This window comes from Podarcis tiliguerta, assembly GCF_965153285.1.
Source record: "Podarcis tiliguerta genome assembly, chromosome: 14".
Taxonomy (NCBI): Eukaryota; Metazoa; Chordata; class Lepidosauria; order Squamata; family Lacertidae; genus Podarcis; species Podarcis tiliguerta.
Window position 1 is genome coordinate 53,494,621 of NC_139547.1, and position 18,311 is coordinate 53,512,931.

Here is an 18,311-nt window from a genome sequence, read left to right on the forward strand (position 1 = left end):
CGCCCTGCTTTTATTCTGAGCCTGTCTTTGAGTGCGTGGTTCTTGGATCCCTTCTACAATGCGCATGGGAAGAGAGTGGCTCTGCACTGTTCACAAAACGCACTGGCAATTAGGACCAAGTGCTTCTAAGCATGCTCAGAGTTTCTCCTCTCCCCGCAGATGCAAGGAACAGATCTTTTCCTGCAGCAGTGAGTTCCGCAGGCTTAGGTTGGAAGGTCAAACAAGAGTACAGCCAAGAAATTGAAGCAAAGCAGCGGCCAAGAGGCTGATCTTTATTGTTGCAACAAGGCTCCCAGCTGCAACATAGAAGCAGAGAGAAGCCCAGATCAATGGGTTACATCTGTATTTCAAAGCTTTCCAAAGTTTCCCATAATACATCTCAGAATGCATCATCAAGACATCATAGATATGTCAGAAAAGGTGTGGTCTCGGGTAGAACCTGAGATCCAGGCATGCCCGTCACTCAAATATAGTCTCTTACACTTACTCCATCACAGTACAAAGGAAAGCATTTATAGTTTCCAGGTCCCAGAGTCAAGCCAAATATACCCCTTTGTCTTGACCATCCCACTATGGGGTGGGAAGTAGGCATTGTGACTGAGATGGCGATCTGTCTGACACTCTTGGGGCAGGATATTGCCCTTATACCTTACCTCCCTGGATCCTAAATGCCATTGGAACTGAGAAGATTGATACGAGTGATTTCCTATGAATTTCATTCTCTCATTGAGCCACTACATGGATACAGTTATCAGCGAATTGCTACATTTGGTATTGACACTTTCCCTGTTTTCGGGCTCCTGAGCTGAGCTCCCTTTGCAGATGCAATCAATGCCTTTGCAGAGATGTCGCTGTTATTTTCTCTTGACGCTGGAGGATTTGCTTTGACAGGTGAAAGGCAGGGAAATGTATGCGAGTGAATGGTTTGGTGTCGTGCAGGGGAGACTCCTCGTGGTGTGTGTGTCGGGGGTCTCTCACCCCCCCTTCCAGTTTTCTCAGTCGCTGTGCATTGCAAAAGGGGCAGCGTCCCAGTCCGGGTGAAGAGGGGGCTTGGCTACACCAGGCAGCTGCCTCGCTGAGGGGCAAGTCAAGCAGCCAGACTTCCTTGGACCTGGGCAAGAACCAGCCGGGGGTCTGGAAGGGGAGACGAGGCCCAGTCCGTGGGGAGGGACGCACCCGCAGAATCCGGGGGGGGGGGGAGTCCCAGTGTCATCTAGTCCAGTGTTGCCCAGTCTTGGGTCTCCAGCAGTTTTCGGACTACTATTCCCCTGGTCTTACTAGCTAAAGATGATGGGAATTGTAGTCCAAAAAACTAAAGCGTCTCGGCTCGGTGACGTCATCATCCGGCGCAGAGGTGGATCCGCCCATCGGCTCCCAGCGCCTCCGGAACCCCTTCCGGGGGCGGGCAGGCGCTTCCGCTTCCCATCCCGGCCGCTCTCCGCTCTGCGTCTCTATGGCGAGTCCTCCGGCGGCGAGCGGCGCATGCGCGGTAGGCCCTCCGCCGCCCATGGGCGACTCCGAGGACGAGTTCCGGGCGTCCCGCCGCGGGCGCCTCACATGGGCGGGGGGGCCCCAGGGGGGTCGCCGCCGCCGCCTCCGCCCGCCTCCCCCTGCTCCTGCCCGCGGGGACGAGGCGGAGGCCCCCGGGAAGACCCAGCATGGCGGAGGACTCCCCCCCGCGTCGCTCATTGGTATGACCCGCTTCCTTTGGCTTCGCTCAGGCGGGTCGTACCAATAAGCGCTGGGCGGGGAGGGGGGGTCTCAGCCTGTTTCTGGGAGATCTGGTGGGTTGGGGGGGGGACACACAGGGGGCAGCTCCTCCCTTTGCAGCAGCAAATGGAGCCCGCCTGGTTTTTCCCCGGCAGGAGCCCCTCCAGGAGCGGGAGACGCAGCAGCAGAGGAAGGAGGACGTGGCGGAGGAGGAAGATGCAGCCACCCCTGGCAGGGGCAGCCGCAGGAGGAGCAGGGATCCGCGCAGGTGACCCTGGAGCCCCTGGTGCTGCCAGGCGCCTCGGCCAGGAAGGAGGAGGAGGACCATGCCAGGAGGCCACCCGCTTGCCAGGACGGTCAGTGTCATGACTGCCCCGTTTCCTGCCCTGGCTCAGTATTGACGTCTTGGGGGTGTGTGTTGGCAATGGGCAGATCCTTCAGACACAGTGTTTGCATCCAAGGAAAACAGCATCTTGCCCAAGCCTGCTTGCTGGATTGAGGGTCTGGGTCCCACAGCCGGTCGCTGTCCAAATGTCACAGCTGAGGCTTGGGAAATGCTTTCCAGGCTCCTCCTGCGCCCCAGAGGCACCAGACCACAGCCCCCCCCCCCCCCGCCCAGGGTGTATGGGGGGTGAGGCTGCTCCAAGGGAGCCAGGGGGCTGGGGCTGACTCTCTTCTTGCCCCCTAGTCCAGTCCTGGGGATGCCACGGGGCTGCTCACCCGGAGCTGCAGCCGGGAAGCCTGGAGGAGGCCGGCTGGGTGTTCTGCCAGATCTGCCAGAAGGACCTCTCTGCCATGAACTCCGTCCGGAGGGAGCAGCATGTCAACAGGTGGGGGCTCCTTGGTTTGGGCAGACGGCTGGGATGGGGGCAGCTGGACAGGCGATCCCTGTTGCTCTTGAGTGGCTGCCTCCGTGTCACCTGGGCCTCACCTTAAACAGCGGTGGCTCCATGCCTTGTTTTCATTTCTTCGGGAAAGCTGAAAAGCATTTATCAAAACCATAGTGACTCATGAACTGATATACAGTGGTGCCTCGCAAGACGAAATTAATTCGTTCTGCGAGTCTCTTCGTCTAGCGGTTTTTTCGTCTTGCGAAGCAACTCGCTTAGCGGATTAGCACTATTAGCGGTTTAGTGGCTATTAGAGGCTATTAGCGGCTATTAAAGGCTTAAGGGATTAGCGGATTAGCTGCTAAAAGGCTATTAGCGGTTTAGCGGCTTAGAAAAAGGGGGTGGGGAGCAAAAAAATCTCAAGACTCGCAAGACAATTTCATCTTGCAAAGCATGCCCATAGGGAAATTCGTCCTGCGAAGTGCATCGAAAAACGGAAAACCCTTTCATCTAGCGGGTTTTCCGTCTTGCGAGGCATTCGTCTTGCGGGGCACCACTGTATATGTGAAGGAAAAAACAAGCCTGTTGACATATATATTACATGTTTTGTAATGGACTACATTTTCATTCCCCCCCCCCCTCCTTTTCTATTTAATCTACTGTAAAGAGTTCAATCAAATATGAATAAAGGCTGCTTTGGCAGCTGAGCTGCTGGGGGGGGGCACAGTCCTCCTCTCCTCTGAGGGCTTCCTGCCTGAAGAGACTCTGCTTTTCCTCCAGGTGCCTGGATGACCTGGAGGGCCCCCTTTCTGCCCCCCCTCCCAGGGGCCCGGTTGTTCCCGAGTGCCCCATCTGCGGAAAGGGCTTCAGCTCCCTCCGGAGCCGGGGCAGCCACTTGAAGCGCTGCGCTGCCAGGATGGAGGTCCCCCCCACGCTGCTCCTTCAGGCGGTACGGCAGCAGCAACAGCAGACCTTGCTCCTTGGCCCCCCAGCCGCCCCGAGGTGAGTCCAGAGGCCCCTCCGGCAAGAGCCCTTCAGGGCCCAGGCTCCCTTGGGTGTGGAGTCTGGCTCAGTGAAGCAGCTCTTCCTCCTCTTGGCCTCCTGAGTGAGCCGGGGGTGGGCCGGGGGTGCAATTAATGCCTCACTTGGGCAGAGGGGAGGAGGGGGTGCTGTGCCCGTTCCCCTTCTTGAGAAGACCCCCCCAAGTTCTGAGCAACCCTCCTCCTCTTGGGACTTGAGAGGGTAGCATATTTGGAGAAAACCGCGGACCTGCCTTCAGGATTGCTCAGTGGTGCTGAAGTCCTGAAGAAATGAACCTAGGCTGCCAATTCTCGTTGTAGACCAGTATGAAGCAAGCAGTGCATAAGCGGCACACAAACCAAACCATTCTATGTGCTAAATCTTATATTAATAATCCAAAAATTGAGAGAACAAGGTAGAAGATCTACTACAAAAGGCACAACAGAAAACTGAAGAAGCCTGAGACTCTTCATGGGCGAAACAGGTGACCAACGCCGGCACCCGGTCTAACCCTTGAGCGTAACATCGCCGACACTCCGTTTGATCAAACTCATCTTCGTTGATATCTACAGGAGCCTGGCTAAAGGAACTTTAAAGACTGAATCTTCCTTTTGGACACAATTTGAATGAGTTTTCTATTTGTGGCTTTTGTTGTAGATCTTGTAGCTTCTTCTCTCAATTTTTGGATTACCGTGGTACCTCAGGTTAAATACTTACCAGTAATTCATTCCGGAGGTCCATACTTAACCTGAAACTGTTCTTAACCTGAGGTATCACTTTTGCTAATGGGGCCTCCTGCTGCTGCCGTGCCGCCAGAGCACGATTTATGTTCTCATCCTGAAGCAAAGTTCTTAACCTGAAGCACTATTTTTGGGTTAGCGGAGTGTGTAACCTGAAGCGTATGTAACCTGAAGCGTATGTAACCTGAGGTACCACTGTATTAATATAAGATTTAGAACGTAGAATGGTTTGGTAGTGTTTTGTGTGCCGCTAATAATAATAATAATAATAATAATAATAATAATTTATTATTTATACCCCGCCCATCTGGCTGGGCCTCCCCAGCCACTCTGGGCGGCTTCCATAGAAACCAAAAATACAGTAAAATATCACACGTTAAAAACGCTCTGTGTGCTGCTTCCTTCATCCTGGTCTACAGTGGTGCTGAAGCGGCTTGGTCACCCTGGCTGGTGACATCACGCTTGTCATGGGAAGGGTCCCTCCTTTTCCTTGGTCTTTTGGCGCTGTGGACCTTGCTGTCCTTCTGGAGCAGCTCGGGGAGGGGGGCACTGGGGACATTGTAGGCCAGCGGTTTTGCCGCTGCATCCAGAACCATGTTTTGAAAGTGCTTCTTGGGGAGGGCACTGCTTGGTACCAGGGGGCAGTTCCTGTGGCCTCCTGCCGCCCTCTTGTTCCTTGCCCTATTTCATGTCTGCCTGAAGCAGCTGGGCGCTGTCATCGTCAGGAGGTCAGGAGTGAGATCTTGCCATAGGTGGTTGGCACCCGCCCAGCTCTCTTGAATCAGAAGAGGGGGTTCAGGTGCTAGATCTGGGCTTAGAGATGGAGCAGCCCTGCAGGGAGGGAGCTTCCTGGGCTGCAGAGATAGGAGCACCTCCCCTCTGAAAGGCAGCCTGGTCCGTAGACAGGAGTGTTGCAGGGCGCTTAGGGTGGTCCACTCAGATTGGGGGGGGGCAGCTGTTGCCCACTGCAGCTCCTGAGCTGGGTTAACCGACCTCTCCTGCCCCGTCCAGCGGCTCCAAGCGAAAAGGGGCCTCTTCCGCGCAACGCTTGCCGAAGAAGCGCAAGGCGGCGGCCGAGGTGGATGGAGCGACGGAGGATCTGCTGGTTGCCATGGCCATGTCCCGCTCTCTTTTGGAGGAGGAGGAGAAGGGGAGGACCAAACGGCTGGCCGGGAGCAGGCAGGACACTGCTTTGCATAGCAGGAAGGCCCGAAAAGCAGGTGAGCTCCAGGCAGGGCCTGGCGGAAGGTGAGCGGCCCCCGGGGGAGGTCTCTGGTGGCTGCCTCTGGCTCCTGGGCTCAAGGCAACTCGCGGGTTCCTTCTATGTCCTCTGGAAGTGTGCTTATTCTGCAGCTCTCTTGAGAACCTTTGCCTTTTCGCTTGGTGCCTCTCATCCTGTTGAGATGCCGGGAAGAGCCCAGCGCTGACATGGGCTGCTTTCGGCATGCTGTGCCAGGAAGGGGAGAGTGGGCTTGTGCAGCTCTTGGGTGCCTTTCATCCCAGGCCAGATCTTTAGCATGTCCATTTCCTGCATTTATGTCTGTGGTTGCGATTTCTTCACTGCGGGGGTTGGACTGGATGACCCCTGGGGTCCCTTCCGCCTCTCTGACCCTCTCCTGCCAGGATCCTTCAATAGACGCTTCTCAGACGAAATGCCCTTGTTCCCAGAGGGGGATGTGGGGAACGGCTGTGGCCCCTGCTGCTTTGGGGCTGCTTCCTCCCCCTGCTTCTCCTCCCTGCCCTTCGGAGACCTGGGTGGGGTTTGCTGTGGGGCCGGCAGGGAATTCCTCTGTGGCTCTCAGACACCTTTCCTGTGTGTTGCTTCCTAGAGAAGAAGAACCGAGCGAAGCTGGGCCCGCCGCTGCCTCTGCTGCTGGCCCAGGACCCCCAGGAGGCCCGCCGGAGGATGGAGGCTCGTGTGGCGCAGCTGCTCTCCGAAGCGGAGGAGGAGGAGTTCCCCAGCACCCCCCAGCTCCCCCCCAGCCGACTCATTGGGCTGTCCCAGGGAGCAGGGGGGGCCCACGGCTCTTTGTGGGAAGCCAGCTCCTTGGCAGGACTGTGTCCCCCGGGCAGCTTTCAGGCCACGGACTTCGCCCGCTCTGTTTTGTTGCAGACGCCCAAGGAGGTGGGTGTCTGTGTTGGGGGGGGGGCTCCAACTCCTGCCTGCTTATTAGGTGCTCAGTAATCAGGCTGGCAAGGTGCAGGGGGTCTCATCCGCACATTGGTGTTCCTGGGACTGCCTGCTCGGGATCCAGTCCTGGAGAGCCCTTTTGAAATGGGAGCTCCTTCGGGGTAGTTGATCCTGGGGCTGCCCTCCCTGCAGAGCCCTGAGCAAGGGCCTCTCCAGCCGCCCCCCCGGAACAGCGCCGCTGAGCCCAGTGCAGTTTGTGCCCAGCAGCTCTTTCAAGAGGAGGAGCGGAGGGGAGAGTCACAACGGAGCCCAGGACTCACTCCTGGGTTCTGGCACCCTGGCCCGGCCGAGGAGCTTCCCAGAAGTGCCCCTGGTGGCTTCAACATGCCCCGTTGAGGCCAGATCTGTGTCCATCATTCGCTGGGGCCTCCACTTTTGCTTCATATATATATATGGGTTGAGAGATGGTGGGTGTTGCCATTGGGGCTGGCGTGTTGAGGCTAAACTTCATGTCTGCACCCCAAACCTTCCTTTCCAGGGCGCCGTGCTGGGTGTGGCTTTGCCATCCTCAGGGCCCATCGGACCGGCCGAGAGGGAGCAGGGGCCAGCTGGTGCTGTGCTTCTCCCAGGAAGCGCCTCTGGAGATTCGAGGGAGAGGCTGCCTGGCCGACCGGGCGATGCAGAGGCGCTGCAGGACCTGGTGGAGCTGGCGGGAGAAGGGCTGACCCTCACCCAGTGGCAGCAGGAGGGGCCGGGTGAGCAAGGACTTCCTTGGGGAAAAGGGGCTGGCAGCGCAGAACTGAGCCTGCAAAGAGGAGTCTGGGCTGCGGACGGGGGCAGAGATCTGCTGGACCCAGAGCCGGTCGTCAGGTTACTTATTGTGGGCCTGTGTTTTTCTCTCTCTGCTCCAGGTCACGGTTGGCTTTCTGGTGATGTTCTGCAGAGCAGTTTTCTCCAACCACTGGAGAAGCAGCTGCCCCAAAGGAGCTGTCCTCAAATGGTAAGGCTAGACCCCCATGTTTGGTTGGAAGGGGGGGGGCACTCTGTTAGCTGGGAAGCAGAGGATCCCAAAACCCCCTGGAAGGAAGCCCCCCTCAGCCCCTTGTGGATGCGCAGGGGAAATCTGGGTGCCTCTGCATGAGAGGGGTGGGGGTGAGGGGGGTTGAGCCCCACTGCGGTCCCTCTTCAAGGTCCGTTTGGCCCCTGCTGTTTTCCAGGACGGAGCTGGAGCAGGAGGTGGAGTGTGGCCACTCTCTCTCTTTCTCTCTCTTAGCTCCCGCTGGGCTCCTTGGCTGATGCCTTCAGAGGGATGGTGAACAACCCTCACCTGAGTGACGTCCAGTTTCAGGTGGACACTGGGGAGCTCCTCTACGCCCACCTCTTTGTGCTTTATGCACGGTGCCCACAGCTGATGGAAATGGTAAGGAAGAGCGGCTGGGCACATCACCCCGAGGGGTCTTCTTGTTCCTGGCCTGGGTTCTGGGTCTGTGGGTATCAGGCAGGGGTGAGACTTTGCCCTTGCCGTTTTCTCTTCATGTTGGCTGAGGTTTGAGGAGGAAGGCCAGCCGTGTTGCCTGCCTGGGGGAGGGCGAGGGAATCCGCTGCAGACTTTGGGTCTTGCCGCTCCAACGCAGGAGCCACAGGAGAGGAGGGTCTGCTCCGCAGAGACCCAGCAGCCATGCGCTGTTGCAGGCAAGAGCTCCTTGTGCAGGAGGGCGTGTGGGGTGAGAGGAGGCAAGGAGGACCAAGGGAAGCGGGGGCCAAAAAGGGCGAGAGGGAGGGGGAGGGATTGGAGCTTGCCTTTCGTCCAAGGAGGAAGGGAAAGCTCCCCCTGCAGGCCTGCAGCCAGGCTGCTTAGGGGCACTTTGGCAAGAGGGAATGATGCTCAAAGCAGGTGCCCCAATCTGCTGGCTGCTTCAGAGTCCTCTGTCTCTTGCCAGGCTGGCTGCGAAGGTTTCCTCGTGGCTGAAGAAGGGGGCGCAGGGACCCGCCGGGTGCTGCTGAGCGATGTGTCGAAGGAGGCCCTGGGCGTGTTCCTGAGCTACCTTTACACGGCCGACATCTCCGTCCCTCGCCATGTGCTGTCGGAAGTGGCTGCTTTGGCCAGGAGGTTGGTGGGCTGCTTCTTCCTGGTGTTTTCCTTGCTGCAGCTGGATTGGGCCCTGCTCCCTGCCCCCCCCCCCCAGGCTGACTTCCGCTTTGAAGCCTGATGGAGACACTTCCCCCCCCTCTCTTGGAAGCGCATTTGCACACACGTCTTTTGTTTCAGGTTTGGAGTGACAGAACTGGCTGGTGTCTGCCGTGGCTGCCAGCCTGGCCCAGGGGCTCCTGGAGCTGAAGAGGAGGCAGGAGAGGACAGAGCCGAGACCTTTGAGGGGCTCCTGAAATCCATTTGGCTGGACGAAGAGGAAGAAGCCTTCCTGCAGGGCGGACAGCTGGAGGAAGCAGACAGCGAGGAAGTGGGCGAGCAGGAGCTGGAGCAGATCTACCAGTTTGCTGCCACCCAGCGCAGAGCTGCCCACGATGGGCCTCTTGTCTGCAGTGGAGCCGCTGACCCCAGGAAGGTGCCACGGGAGCCTGCAGAGGGCAGGGCAGCCACGGCAGAGTGGACAGGAAGCCTCTGCCTGGAACCGTCCCAGTTGCCAGCTGCTGCCAGTGGCCCAGGGCCCCCCCTCAGAGCTGCCCCCAGAAGAGTGCCCCAGATGGAGGAGGAGAATTCAGAGCAGCACGAGCACTCGGCAATCCTGTTTCCTGCCACCTGGGGTGACCGCTCTGGCCTCTCTCAGCAGAGCCGTTGTGCCAAGGAGCAGAGGGGCAGTGCAGCCAGCCTAGGCCTTGCGTCTCAGGGATTTCCCGGTCTCCTTCAGGGGCCACCAAGGGACCTCTTGCCTCTGGGATCCTCCTCTCCCAAACGGAGGCCGGCATCACCCACCAGCCCCTTGGCACTCCTCTCTCTGAGCACTCGGGGCCTGTTCTCTCCCCCTCCGAACAGCGAGTTGGAGCGGCCTGCGCGGAACAAGAGCCCAGGTCCTGGCTGCAGCCCAGGCAGCTGTGGGGCCTCGGGGGGCAGCCCCATTGTGCTCTTGGATTCTGATGAAGAGGCAGAGCTGGCCGGAGCGGCCCTCTCTGAGCCACGCACAGGGGTCTCGCAGTGTCAGTCGAGCCAAGGGGGGGCAGATGTTTCCAGTGGGCAGAGGCCATCCCTGCCACCCGCCCCTGAGGTGGGTCCTGGGGACCTTTGGGACGCTGGTGGAGGAAGTCCTCTGCTTCTGAGGCTGGCCAGCAATGGAGAAGACAGCTGGGAAGAGGCCTCCAGTTGGAGAGTGCCAGACACTCCTCTGCTGGGCGGGTGCAGCTCCACCTTGGCCCCCGGGACTGAGGAGCAGGGGTCTAAAGGGGCTGGAGAGAGCCCACCCACCTGCAGCTCCGCCACCAGGCTGCCTCTGCTGGGACCCCCGCCTGCCCGGAAGAAGCCTGCCAGCAGCCCCGTGGTGGTCGTGGGCGACAGCAAAGAGGAGCGCGCTTCAGCAGCCCCTTGGCCCCAGAGCGGCCCCCTTGTGCCTGGGGAGGACTCCCTGTGTCACTCGGAGGAAGGGGACAGCCTTCTTTTTCTGACAGCAGATGCCCCAACCCCACTGGCGACTCCGCCAGCTAGGAGTCCCACGGCTGGGGGAGCAGCTGTCCCCCACTTCGGAGAGAGGGGTGCTTCGACAGGAGAAGACTCCGATAGCAGCGAGGTCTTTCCTCTGACCCAGAGAACGCCTGGTAAGTGGCCGCTCTGGGCCTGGGGGGAGCAGAGGGTGGGGAGCACTTGGCATGGGGCTCTGGGCTTGTGCTGTGTGGCATTGGCTCTCTGGCCGCTTGGTGCCCAGACCGCCACCCCCTGGCAAAGCCCCTTTGGCCCTGCTGGACACCTTCCCCTCGCCGGGCAGCCCAGCGAAACCTCCTGAGGGCTGTGCCCACCTTGCTCTGTTCCAGATCTTGCCTTTGAGACCGGGACTGAGACGCCGAGGGCAGCTCCGCCCACCCCAATGCCATCGTACTCCATCATGGAGACCCCAAAGCTGAAGAAGGAGCTGCACAGGTGGGTGCTGTCGGGGGGGGGGGGGGGAGAGAAAGGCTGGAGCATTTGCCCCTGTGACCGCCTGTCTCTTGTTTCTTCTCAGGTTTGGAGTCCGTGCTCTCCCAAAGCGGAAGATGATCTTGAAGCTGAAGGAGATATTTCAGTACACTCACCAAGGGGCCAGAGCCGACCCCCAGGAACAGGCAGCTGTGGCCTCCCAGCTGCCCTTGCCCCACAGCCCAGCCCAGCCGGTCCCGAGGAAGCGAAGGCTGGCCGTCGCCTCCAGCCCCGTTGGCAAGCGCCTGCCCGGATCTGCTGAGCCTCGCCAGGGCGCTGGGGGAAGCCAGACTGTCGGTGGCTTCAGGGATCCTTCTGGCGGAGGCCGTGAGGGGCTTGAGCCCCCCACTTCAGCCTCGCTTCCCACAGGATTTCCCCCTGGAGGAAGCACCAAGGACGCAGCGCCCACGGCCTCCCAGGAATCAACTGCATCTTCAGGGCCTGGCAGTGACGTGTCCGTAGCATCCCAAGGGTAGGAGGCTGGCTGGGGGTGGCATGCTCCTTCCTGCTGGTTCCCTCTGGCCAGAAAAGGCCGCTGAACACAGCTGTCCAGACAACGGCCAGGCTGCCAAAACCCAAACCCAGCCTTTCTCACCCCTTGAAACTGTGTCCTGTCCCTCTGTCTCCACATAATCTGCTCAGGAGCTGAAACCAGCCCGCCCCCCCCAACCCTCTGCTCTTCTGCCCTCTCTTGAGTTTTCATAGCAGCCTTGGCCCACTGCCTGTCTAACATCGCTGTCCTGGTGGAATCAGGGCTTCTTTAGAAACACAGAGCAGAGCAGAGAGACTTAGGAAGTGGATTTGTGTGCCCCGAGCCAGGCTGGAGTGGTTTTCCATTGGTGCTTAGGCAGCAACAGGGTTTGGGAAGGGCAGGGCAGAAGACCTGCTTTGCATGCTGAAGGCCCCACATTCAGTCCTTTGCATCTTGTTCTGTCTTCTTAAGAACTCCAATCCTTTAGGGTGGCTCCACCTACACTTTGGAACTCCCTGCCACTGGACACAAGGCAAGCGCCTTCATGGTCCTCTTTTTGGCACCTGCTAAAAACGTTCCTCTATAGATGAGCCTGTCTGGACACGCAGAATAGGGGCGTGTGCTTAAATTTGGTTTTAGTTTATTGAATGTTTTACTGGTAATGTTATTGTTTTGTTTACCGTTCACTGGTAATTTTATTGTTTTATTTTGGTAAAAAAAACTTTAAACCTCAAAGTGGTTTACAGTCTAGTGATGTATACATTTTATGAAATGAGTAAATACCTGGAAACCTGATTCCCAGTCTGCTAAGTTGCCAACAATCTGCCTCCTATGTTTTCTCCTTGTGTGGCGCCTGGTCCTCTGGCCAGAGCAGTGGTGTGTCCCTGACTCCTCGCAAAGGGCCAGTGAAGGGAAGCGCTTCTGACCTTCTCTCTCTCTCTCTCTCAGCTCTTCTTCAATGGAGTTCGGCTCGCTGGTCGAGGAGGAAGAGGAGGAGCAGGTCCCGGCTTCTCAGGCTGCAGCCCGCGAGGCACACAAGCTAGAAGCCTTGCGGCGCCACCTCACCTCCAAGCCAGCTCTTTGCCGCCAAATCCTCCTGTACCAGCCCATTGAGTTGGCTGGGCTGCAGGCAGAACTGAAGGAAAGCGGCGTCAAGATTGCGATGGGCAGGCTGATGGACTTCCTTGACGCGCACTGCATTACCTTCACGACTGCAGAAGCCCGGAGGGAGAAGCAACGGCACTCCAAAAAGCGGAGACGGCGGTTCTGAGGAGTTTCTATGGGCCTTGATGGTGAATCCGCCAGTGCTTTGCCCACTCAGCTGCCTCTTATTACTTCCATGTGTGTGTGTGATTTTTCTTTGACTGGAAGAGCTGTGGCAAAGACATGACTAAGCCTTCCGCTCAGATGATGCACTCGGACTGAACTGTGCTCCACCATGGGAGAAAACAGCTTTTTTGGTGGCCGTCAGCTCAAATCTGTACAGAGCAGGTCCCTGGAGCGGCTTGAGGGGGAGCGAAGAGAGACGCTGAAACACACTGCAGTTGCTTCAGGGCCTCCTCATTGCAGGTGCAGCTGCCGCCGCGTCTCGGCCTGTTCGCTGGCCAAGATTATGGGTTGTTAGGTGTGGCTCACCTTGAGCATCCCTCTGTACCCGTTGATCTGTGCCAACCATTAAACATGTGGGTGTAACATGCCTGTGTAATAAATATGTTTCACTAAAAGCGATTGGGATGAACAGCGAGAGGTTTCCTCAGGCTGCCCCCAACTTGCTGCTTTCCCCATCGTCTGAACAACTCCTGTCAGCTCCAGCAAGTGCTGTGCAACCCACATCTTTTCGAAGGTGGTCTGGTGCTAGGGGTTAATCCCAAGGGGGGGGGGGGGAAATTGGGGCTTCCATTTCTAGCTGCTCATATACAGTAGAACCTCGGTTTTTGAACATAATCTGTTCCAGAAGACTTCTGAAACATTCAAAAACTGAAAGTGGAAGCCTCAATTCAATAGGGAAACTCAAAATGGAAGCCGCGTCAGACGTTTGGGTTCTGAAAAACGTTTGAAAATGGGAGCATTTACTTCCGGGTTTTCAGCGTTCGGGAGCCGAAACGTTCGATAACGGAGCCGTTTGAGAACCAAGGTTTGACTCTATAAGGATGGAGTTGAGGAAGTGTTTGCACTGTGCACAAAAACGGGTTGGCGGTCTTAAGCTTACTCTAGAGCAGGAGAGAGGCTTTATATTGTTCTTGCCATTTAGTCTGTGCTGGAGCCTGGGTTTGTTTTTAAATGATGCACATGCCGTTGTTCCCAGTGGCTGTGCTTCTGCAAGAGGCCCTTTCGCCTGCCCAGGCATCTCCCAAAGGGAAGAGCGCGGGAAGCTCAGAATCGAATGGATTGCCATTTTGGCCTTGTACTCTTTCTAGCATAAAACTGGCCGCCTCTTCCGAGAATCACTTGTCCTTAAGAACTTTGGTGGGCTAAGATGCCCCTCACAGGACTAGCATTCAGTACAAGTTGTTTATTGTAAAGCTATGACGTCTCTCTAGCCAAGAGCACTGCAAATTGTCACTTGTTCTTGGACTTTTAACTAGCTCTAGCAGGGATTCTATATAGAACACACAAGCAGCCTTTTAACCAGTAAGTTTATGAGGTTTTTTGGGGGGGGGGGCACGGGAGTTGATGAGGAATCTACCCTTTCTTTTTCACACTAGCACTTCAAACCTTTTTAGGCAGAAACATGCCCCGATGCATGCAAGAGGTCTGACTCGCATCAAATGCGCTTGGGTGTCTGTAGCCGCAACCCCGAAAGGTAACTAAAAACTCCATAGGTCTAAAACTTTGTGATGCTCCATCCTTTGGCTGCTTCCACCTACAAAGGCTGGAGATGTGCTACTTAGAGGAAAATGGTGGCCTGCATGCAAGAGGTGGCTGCTGCTTTCTATCTTTTCCGCTTCAACATCAGAAGCCGGGCAGAAACAGCTGTCGGGAGAGTGAGTTGCCTTCAAATTTCCACTTGGCCCAATAGGGCCCTGAGCCACTTGGAACCACCCTTCAAGCATTTTTTACCAGCTTTATTAGAAACACCAGCACATTTCAAGTTTCTTCCTTTTTGATCACAAATATAGGTTTTTGCTTTTCTTTTTACGTATACAATATGACACAGCATTAGGGCTTTCCATCCTTTTAAACATGTCTTGGGTTGTACCCACCGACCACAGCTCAGACTGGACATCTTGCTTGCTGAAGAAGATTGTTACAAGGGAGAGGAACCCAAAGCGCCCGCTGTCTGGTGTGCAGATGTCCAGTTTAGAAAATCAGAGACGACACGACTGCCGTTAGCATTGGGAAAGACTTGTGTGTTTGGGTTCCTATTCCAACACAAAGATAGAAGGAAGCACGTATTTCACGTTCAAAACCAAGCAAGTCAGATGTTCAACACATGAAAAAGGCAACTTGTTCATAACCATTTCCCGGCCAAAAAAATTGGATTCTACAGATGAGGCAAGAGGCTCACAGCAGCAGCCGCCGCCTCCCAAGTGATACTGGCTTGTCCAACATCATCGAAGAGGAGATGGAAGAGGGCTGCTTGCATCAGTTACTGCACAGAAAGCCCTGAATTTTGCCCTTGGTTTTCAAATCAGGAATTTGTATTGGGTGAATTTCCTGGATCCTAAAATTAACGTTTAACTCCCAATTGGTGGTCTCTTGTCAAAATTAATGTTTTTGATTTTTAGAAAAAGCAAAGATAATTTTTTTATTCCACTTAACACTTACGAATGAACATCTCCAAATACTAAACCACTGTGAAACCTATGGCTGCCCTTCTCTGTCCCTTTCGTAGGCACACACAGATGGGCTCTGTAGACCAGATATGCTGTTTGCAAGGTACCGCTGGCTGGGTCTATGTGATGAGTGAATAATTAGCCATGTCTTACAAAGAACATGATCCAAAATATATATATAAATAAATAAAAACCTTAAACATTCTTACATGGGTTTTGAAGAACAGAATACATGTTAAAAACTTCAGTAATTTATATCACTTTTAAGCAATACTTTATATACAATGGAAAAAGACATGCATAGTCCAAATACAATGTTGAAAACAGCATTTTTCATAACAAAAAATCCAAACACTAAGTTAATACCATGTACATGAATTCAAGAAGGACCACCCTTTTGTCTGTTGCAGTTTATTTAACAATATGCTATAGAAGTAAGAAATGAGTTTTGTTCCCCCCCTCCCATTCTATACAGTGATTGAATCTTCTTGCATTTTTCATATTTATAGTAATTCTAGAACTTGCATGATTTACACTATAATTGCTTTTCCTCATTTCAAGTTTCACATCGATGAATTAAAGAAAAGAATATGCTTCTTCTGTATTAAAATTAGCATGGCCTAAGAAGTGATCATCCCTATTTTATTTCATTTCTTTGTAAATCTAAAACCAGTTTTTATCCGAGAAACAAAGCAACGATTTCTACATTGCAAGACAGGTGTGTCTGTCTGTGTGTGTGTGAGCACGAGAGTCCGTTCTCATCTTTTCCAGGGGCGATAATACTTCAAATACCTGCAGAGTTCAGTATAGAATTTTAAAAAACCCTTTCTGCCAAATGCCAGAAAGTGAGCAGGATACATTAGAATGTGGCATTATTTGAGGAATCCGTTTCTGAATATTATTGTTCTTCTCTGTTAAAACACAAATGCTTAGTCTTGAAAGTACAAATAAAAATATGACTATAATGGACTTGTTCTCCCCCTTTAAAAAAGCAAAGTCAACAAACAGTTAACAACTAAAAAAACAAACAAAAAACCCCCCCACAACAAGAACAACAAAGAGAGACCAGATATTTTAACCACACCTGGCTGGCTTTAACAAAAAATATATATATTTATATATTCTTTGTTTGTTTTTGAACAGCAATTCCTCCTCCGGTGGGTCCAGGACAGACCAGCCCCACCCCGGTTGCCCTCGAGCGCAGAGAGGTCCGTGTTGGGGGAGCAGAAGGTCCAGGCCTGGGAGGACGGCCGCTACAAGCCCTCCACAAACTTCTCCAGCGTGTCCCCCCCTGTAGTGTCGCCCACCAGGGACAGCTCGTTGGGCAGCACGTTCCTGTTGGGCGGGTTGAGCTGGGGCAGCATGGCGCTCTGCTGCTCGGGGGTGCCCAGGTGCCCCTGCTGGTCCAGGGGGCCGGCCAGGGCCGCCACGGCCCCCAGCCCCGGGTGCGGGGAGCCAGTCTGCGGGGAGGCGTGGTGCGGCGAGGGCTGGATCCGGGGGGACGGGCTGGAATGTGGCGGCTGCGACTGGGGCCGCGGGGACTGGACCGGGGCGGGCGAGCGCACCTGGCTGCTGAGGGAGGCGCTGAGCTGCTGCTGCTGCTGCTGCCCAGGGAGGTGGGGGGCCGGCTGCGTCTGTCCTGAGAGCAGGTGCTGCTGCTGCTGCTGCTGGGGGCTCATGGGGTTGGGCTGCCCCGGGGAGCCCATCTGCTGCTTCATCTGCTGCTGCTGGAGGATCCGCTGCTGCAGGGCCTGCTGGATGTTGGCGCTGCCCTCGGCCCCGCCAAGGCCGGGCTGCCCCCCCATTTGGTTCAGCTGTCCCATCGGGGCCATTTGGCCCAGGCCCCCCGCCTGGATGGAGAGGTGCTGCTGCTGCTGCTGCTGCATCCGCTGCTGCTGCATGGCTTGCGAGTAGCCTCCGCCCGGGCCCTGCGGCTGTGGGAACTGGCCGTGCGCAGCCAGCCCAGCCCCTCCTTGCTGCTGCTGCTGTTGCTGCTGCAGCAACTGCCTGCGAATCATCTCCCGGTACTGCGGGCTCATGCTGGCCATGCCAGCGCCGTGGGCCGGGTTCATGATGCTGATGGGCTGGCCCTGGGGGCTCAAGCCCCCCATTCCCGGCTGCTGCAGCGGGACGCCTGGCCGCTGGACGCCTGCCTGCAGGGCGCTCAGGTTCTGCAAGCCGGTCTGAGGGTGCAGGCCTGCCGGTGGGGGCGGGGGTGGCGGGGGCGGCTGCTGCTGCTGCTGCTGCAGCGCCGGCTGGGGCTGGATGCCAGGCTGGTTTGCTACGTACTTGGCTGTTCTCTGCTTGATGAAAGCCGCCATGAGCTGTGGGTTGGACTTCAGGATGTTGAGCACCTGCTGCTGCTGCTGCGGGGAGCTGGGAGACTTCAGGGTCCGCAGCAGCTCCTGCAGAGCGGCGTTGGGGGGGATGCTGCGAGGGGGCTGCTGGACGCCCGGCATGCGGGGGCCGGGCCCCGCCTGCTGCGTGGCGAGGGGCAGGGATGGCCGGGGCATGCCGGGCTGCAGGGGCTGCTGCGGGGCCAGGGGGGCCGCCTGCCACTGCCCGGCCGGCATGCTGGGCATGAGGGGGCCGCTCACAGAGCTGGGCCGGGGCACGCTCATGCCGGCCGCCTGCAGGGGGTTCACGGCGCCCACAGCCGGGCTCCCCATTCCTGGGCGGGCAGGAGGCAAGCCGTTGCTGCTCACCCGGTAGAGCTGCTGCTGCTGCTGCTGCTGCTGGGCGGCCTCGATCTCGATCTGCCGCGCCGCTTCCACGGCTCCGGGGGGCGGCTGGGCGGGCGGCGGGGGCTGGGCCTGGGGAGCAGCCTTGCCAGCGGAGATGGGGGGCGGAGGCTGAGTCCTTGCCCCGGGAGGGAAGCCGGCGGGCGACATGTTGACGGGCGAGGGCTGGGGCGGGGGCTGGGGCGTCTGCGGGGTGCTTGGCTGCTGCGTGGGGGTCCCCGGCGTGGCTGAGGTAGGAGAAGGCAAACTTTGCTGAGGCACATTGCGGGTGGTCATGGTGGCCATCCTGCGGCGGATGAGCTGCGCCTGCTGCAGCCGGTGCTGGATCTGCTGCTGGCGGAGCTTGTGTTTGATGTTGATGCAGAAGGGCACGGGGCACTTGTTCTCCTGGCAGTGCTTGGCGTGGTAGCAGCAGAGGGCAATCAGCTGCTTGCAGACGGGGCAGCCGCCGTTGGTCTTGCGCTTGCAGCCCTTGGTGTGCTGCACCACCCGCTTCATCTTCTGGCAGGACGGCAGCGAGCAGTTGGCGTTGCGGCACTGGCAGGCGTGCACCAGCGACTGGATGCAGCGCTGGATGCTGAGGCGGCGAGATTCCTGGGGGCTCTTGGACTGCTGCTCCCCCTGGCTGTTGCTGTCGTCGTCCAGGCCCAGGCCCCACTTGACCATCTTGTGCTCGTGGCTCTTGGTGTTGTAGCAGTTGATGCAGAGGTCGTAATCCTGGAAGCGGAGGGGAGGGAGGCAAAGGTCAGAGCTCAAACAGGGCACACACAC

The 18,311-nt window shown here is 56.9% G+C and overlaps 2 protein-coding genes across 6 annotated transcripts in view; one reads left to right on the forward strand and one right to left on the reverse strand.

Annotated features, from left to right (window-relative positions):
* Positions 1-1,413: 1,413 nt before the first annotated feature.
* Positions 1,414-12,715, forward strand: SLX4 (SLX4 structure-specific endonuclease subunit; the record flags this gene model as incomplete). Of its 2 annotated transcripts, none has more annotated exons than XM_083413926.1 (14): positions 1,414-1,489; positions 1,866-2,066; positions 2,399-2,540; positions 3,321-3,542; positions 5,312-5,520; positions 6,130-6,425; positions 6,970-7,186; positions 7,343-7,431; positions 7,705-7,851; positions 8,372-8,541; positions 8,701-10,196; positions 10,410-10,515; positions 10,598-11,023; positions 11,972-12,715. In XM_083413926.1, 14 exons carry the CDS (start codon positions 1,483-1,485, stop codon positions 12,291-12,293), a joined length of 4,050 nt encoding a protein of 1,349 aa, XP_083270052.1. In that variant the 3' UTR covers positions 12,294-12,715. The 2 variants fall into 2 exon arrangements, with proteins under 2 accessions (XP_083270052.1, XP_083270051.1); XM_083413925.1 differs by having other exon boundaries at positions 1,454-1,691.
* Positions 12,716-14,073: 1,358 nt separating this feature from the next.
* CREBBP (CREB binding lysine acetyltransferase) overlaps positions 14,074-18,311 on the reverse strand; it is a 62,378-nt gene continuing 58,140 nt past the window's right edge. For all 4 annotated transcript variants that reach the window (XM_083413922.1, XM_083413921.1, XM_083413924.1 and 1 more), the window contains one exon: positions 14,074-18,257. In XM_083413922.1, the coding sequence (XP_083270048.1) occupies positions 16,053-18,257 (2,205 nt within the window). In that variant the 3' untranslated portion in view covers positions 14,074-16,052. The remainder of the gene's footprint in view (positions 18,258-18,311) is intronic.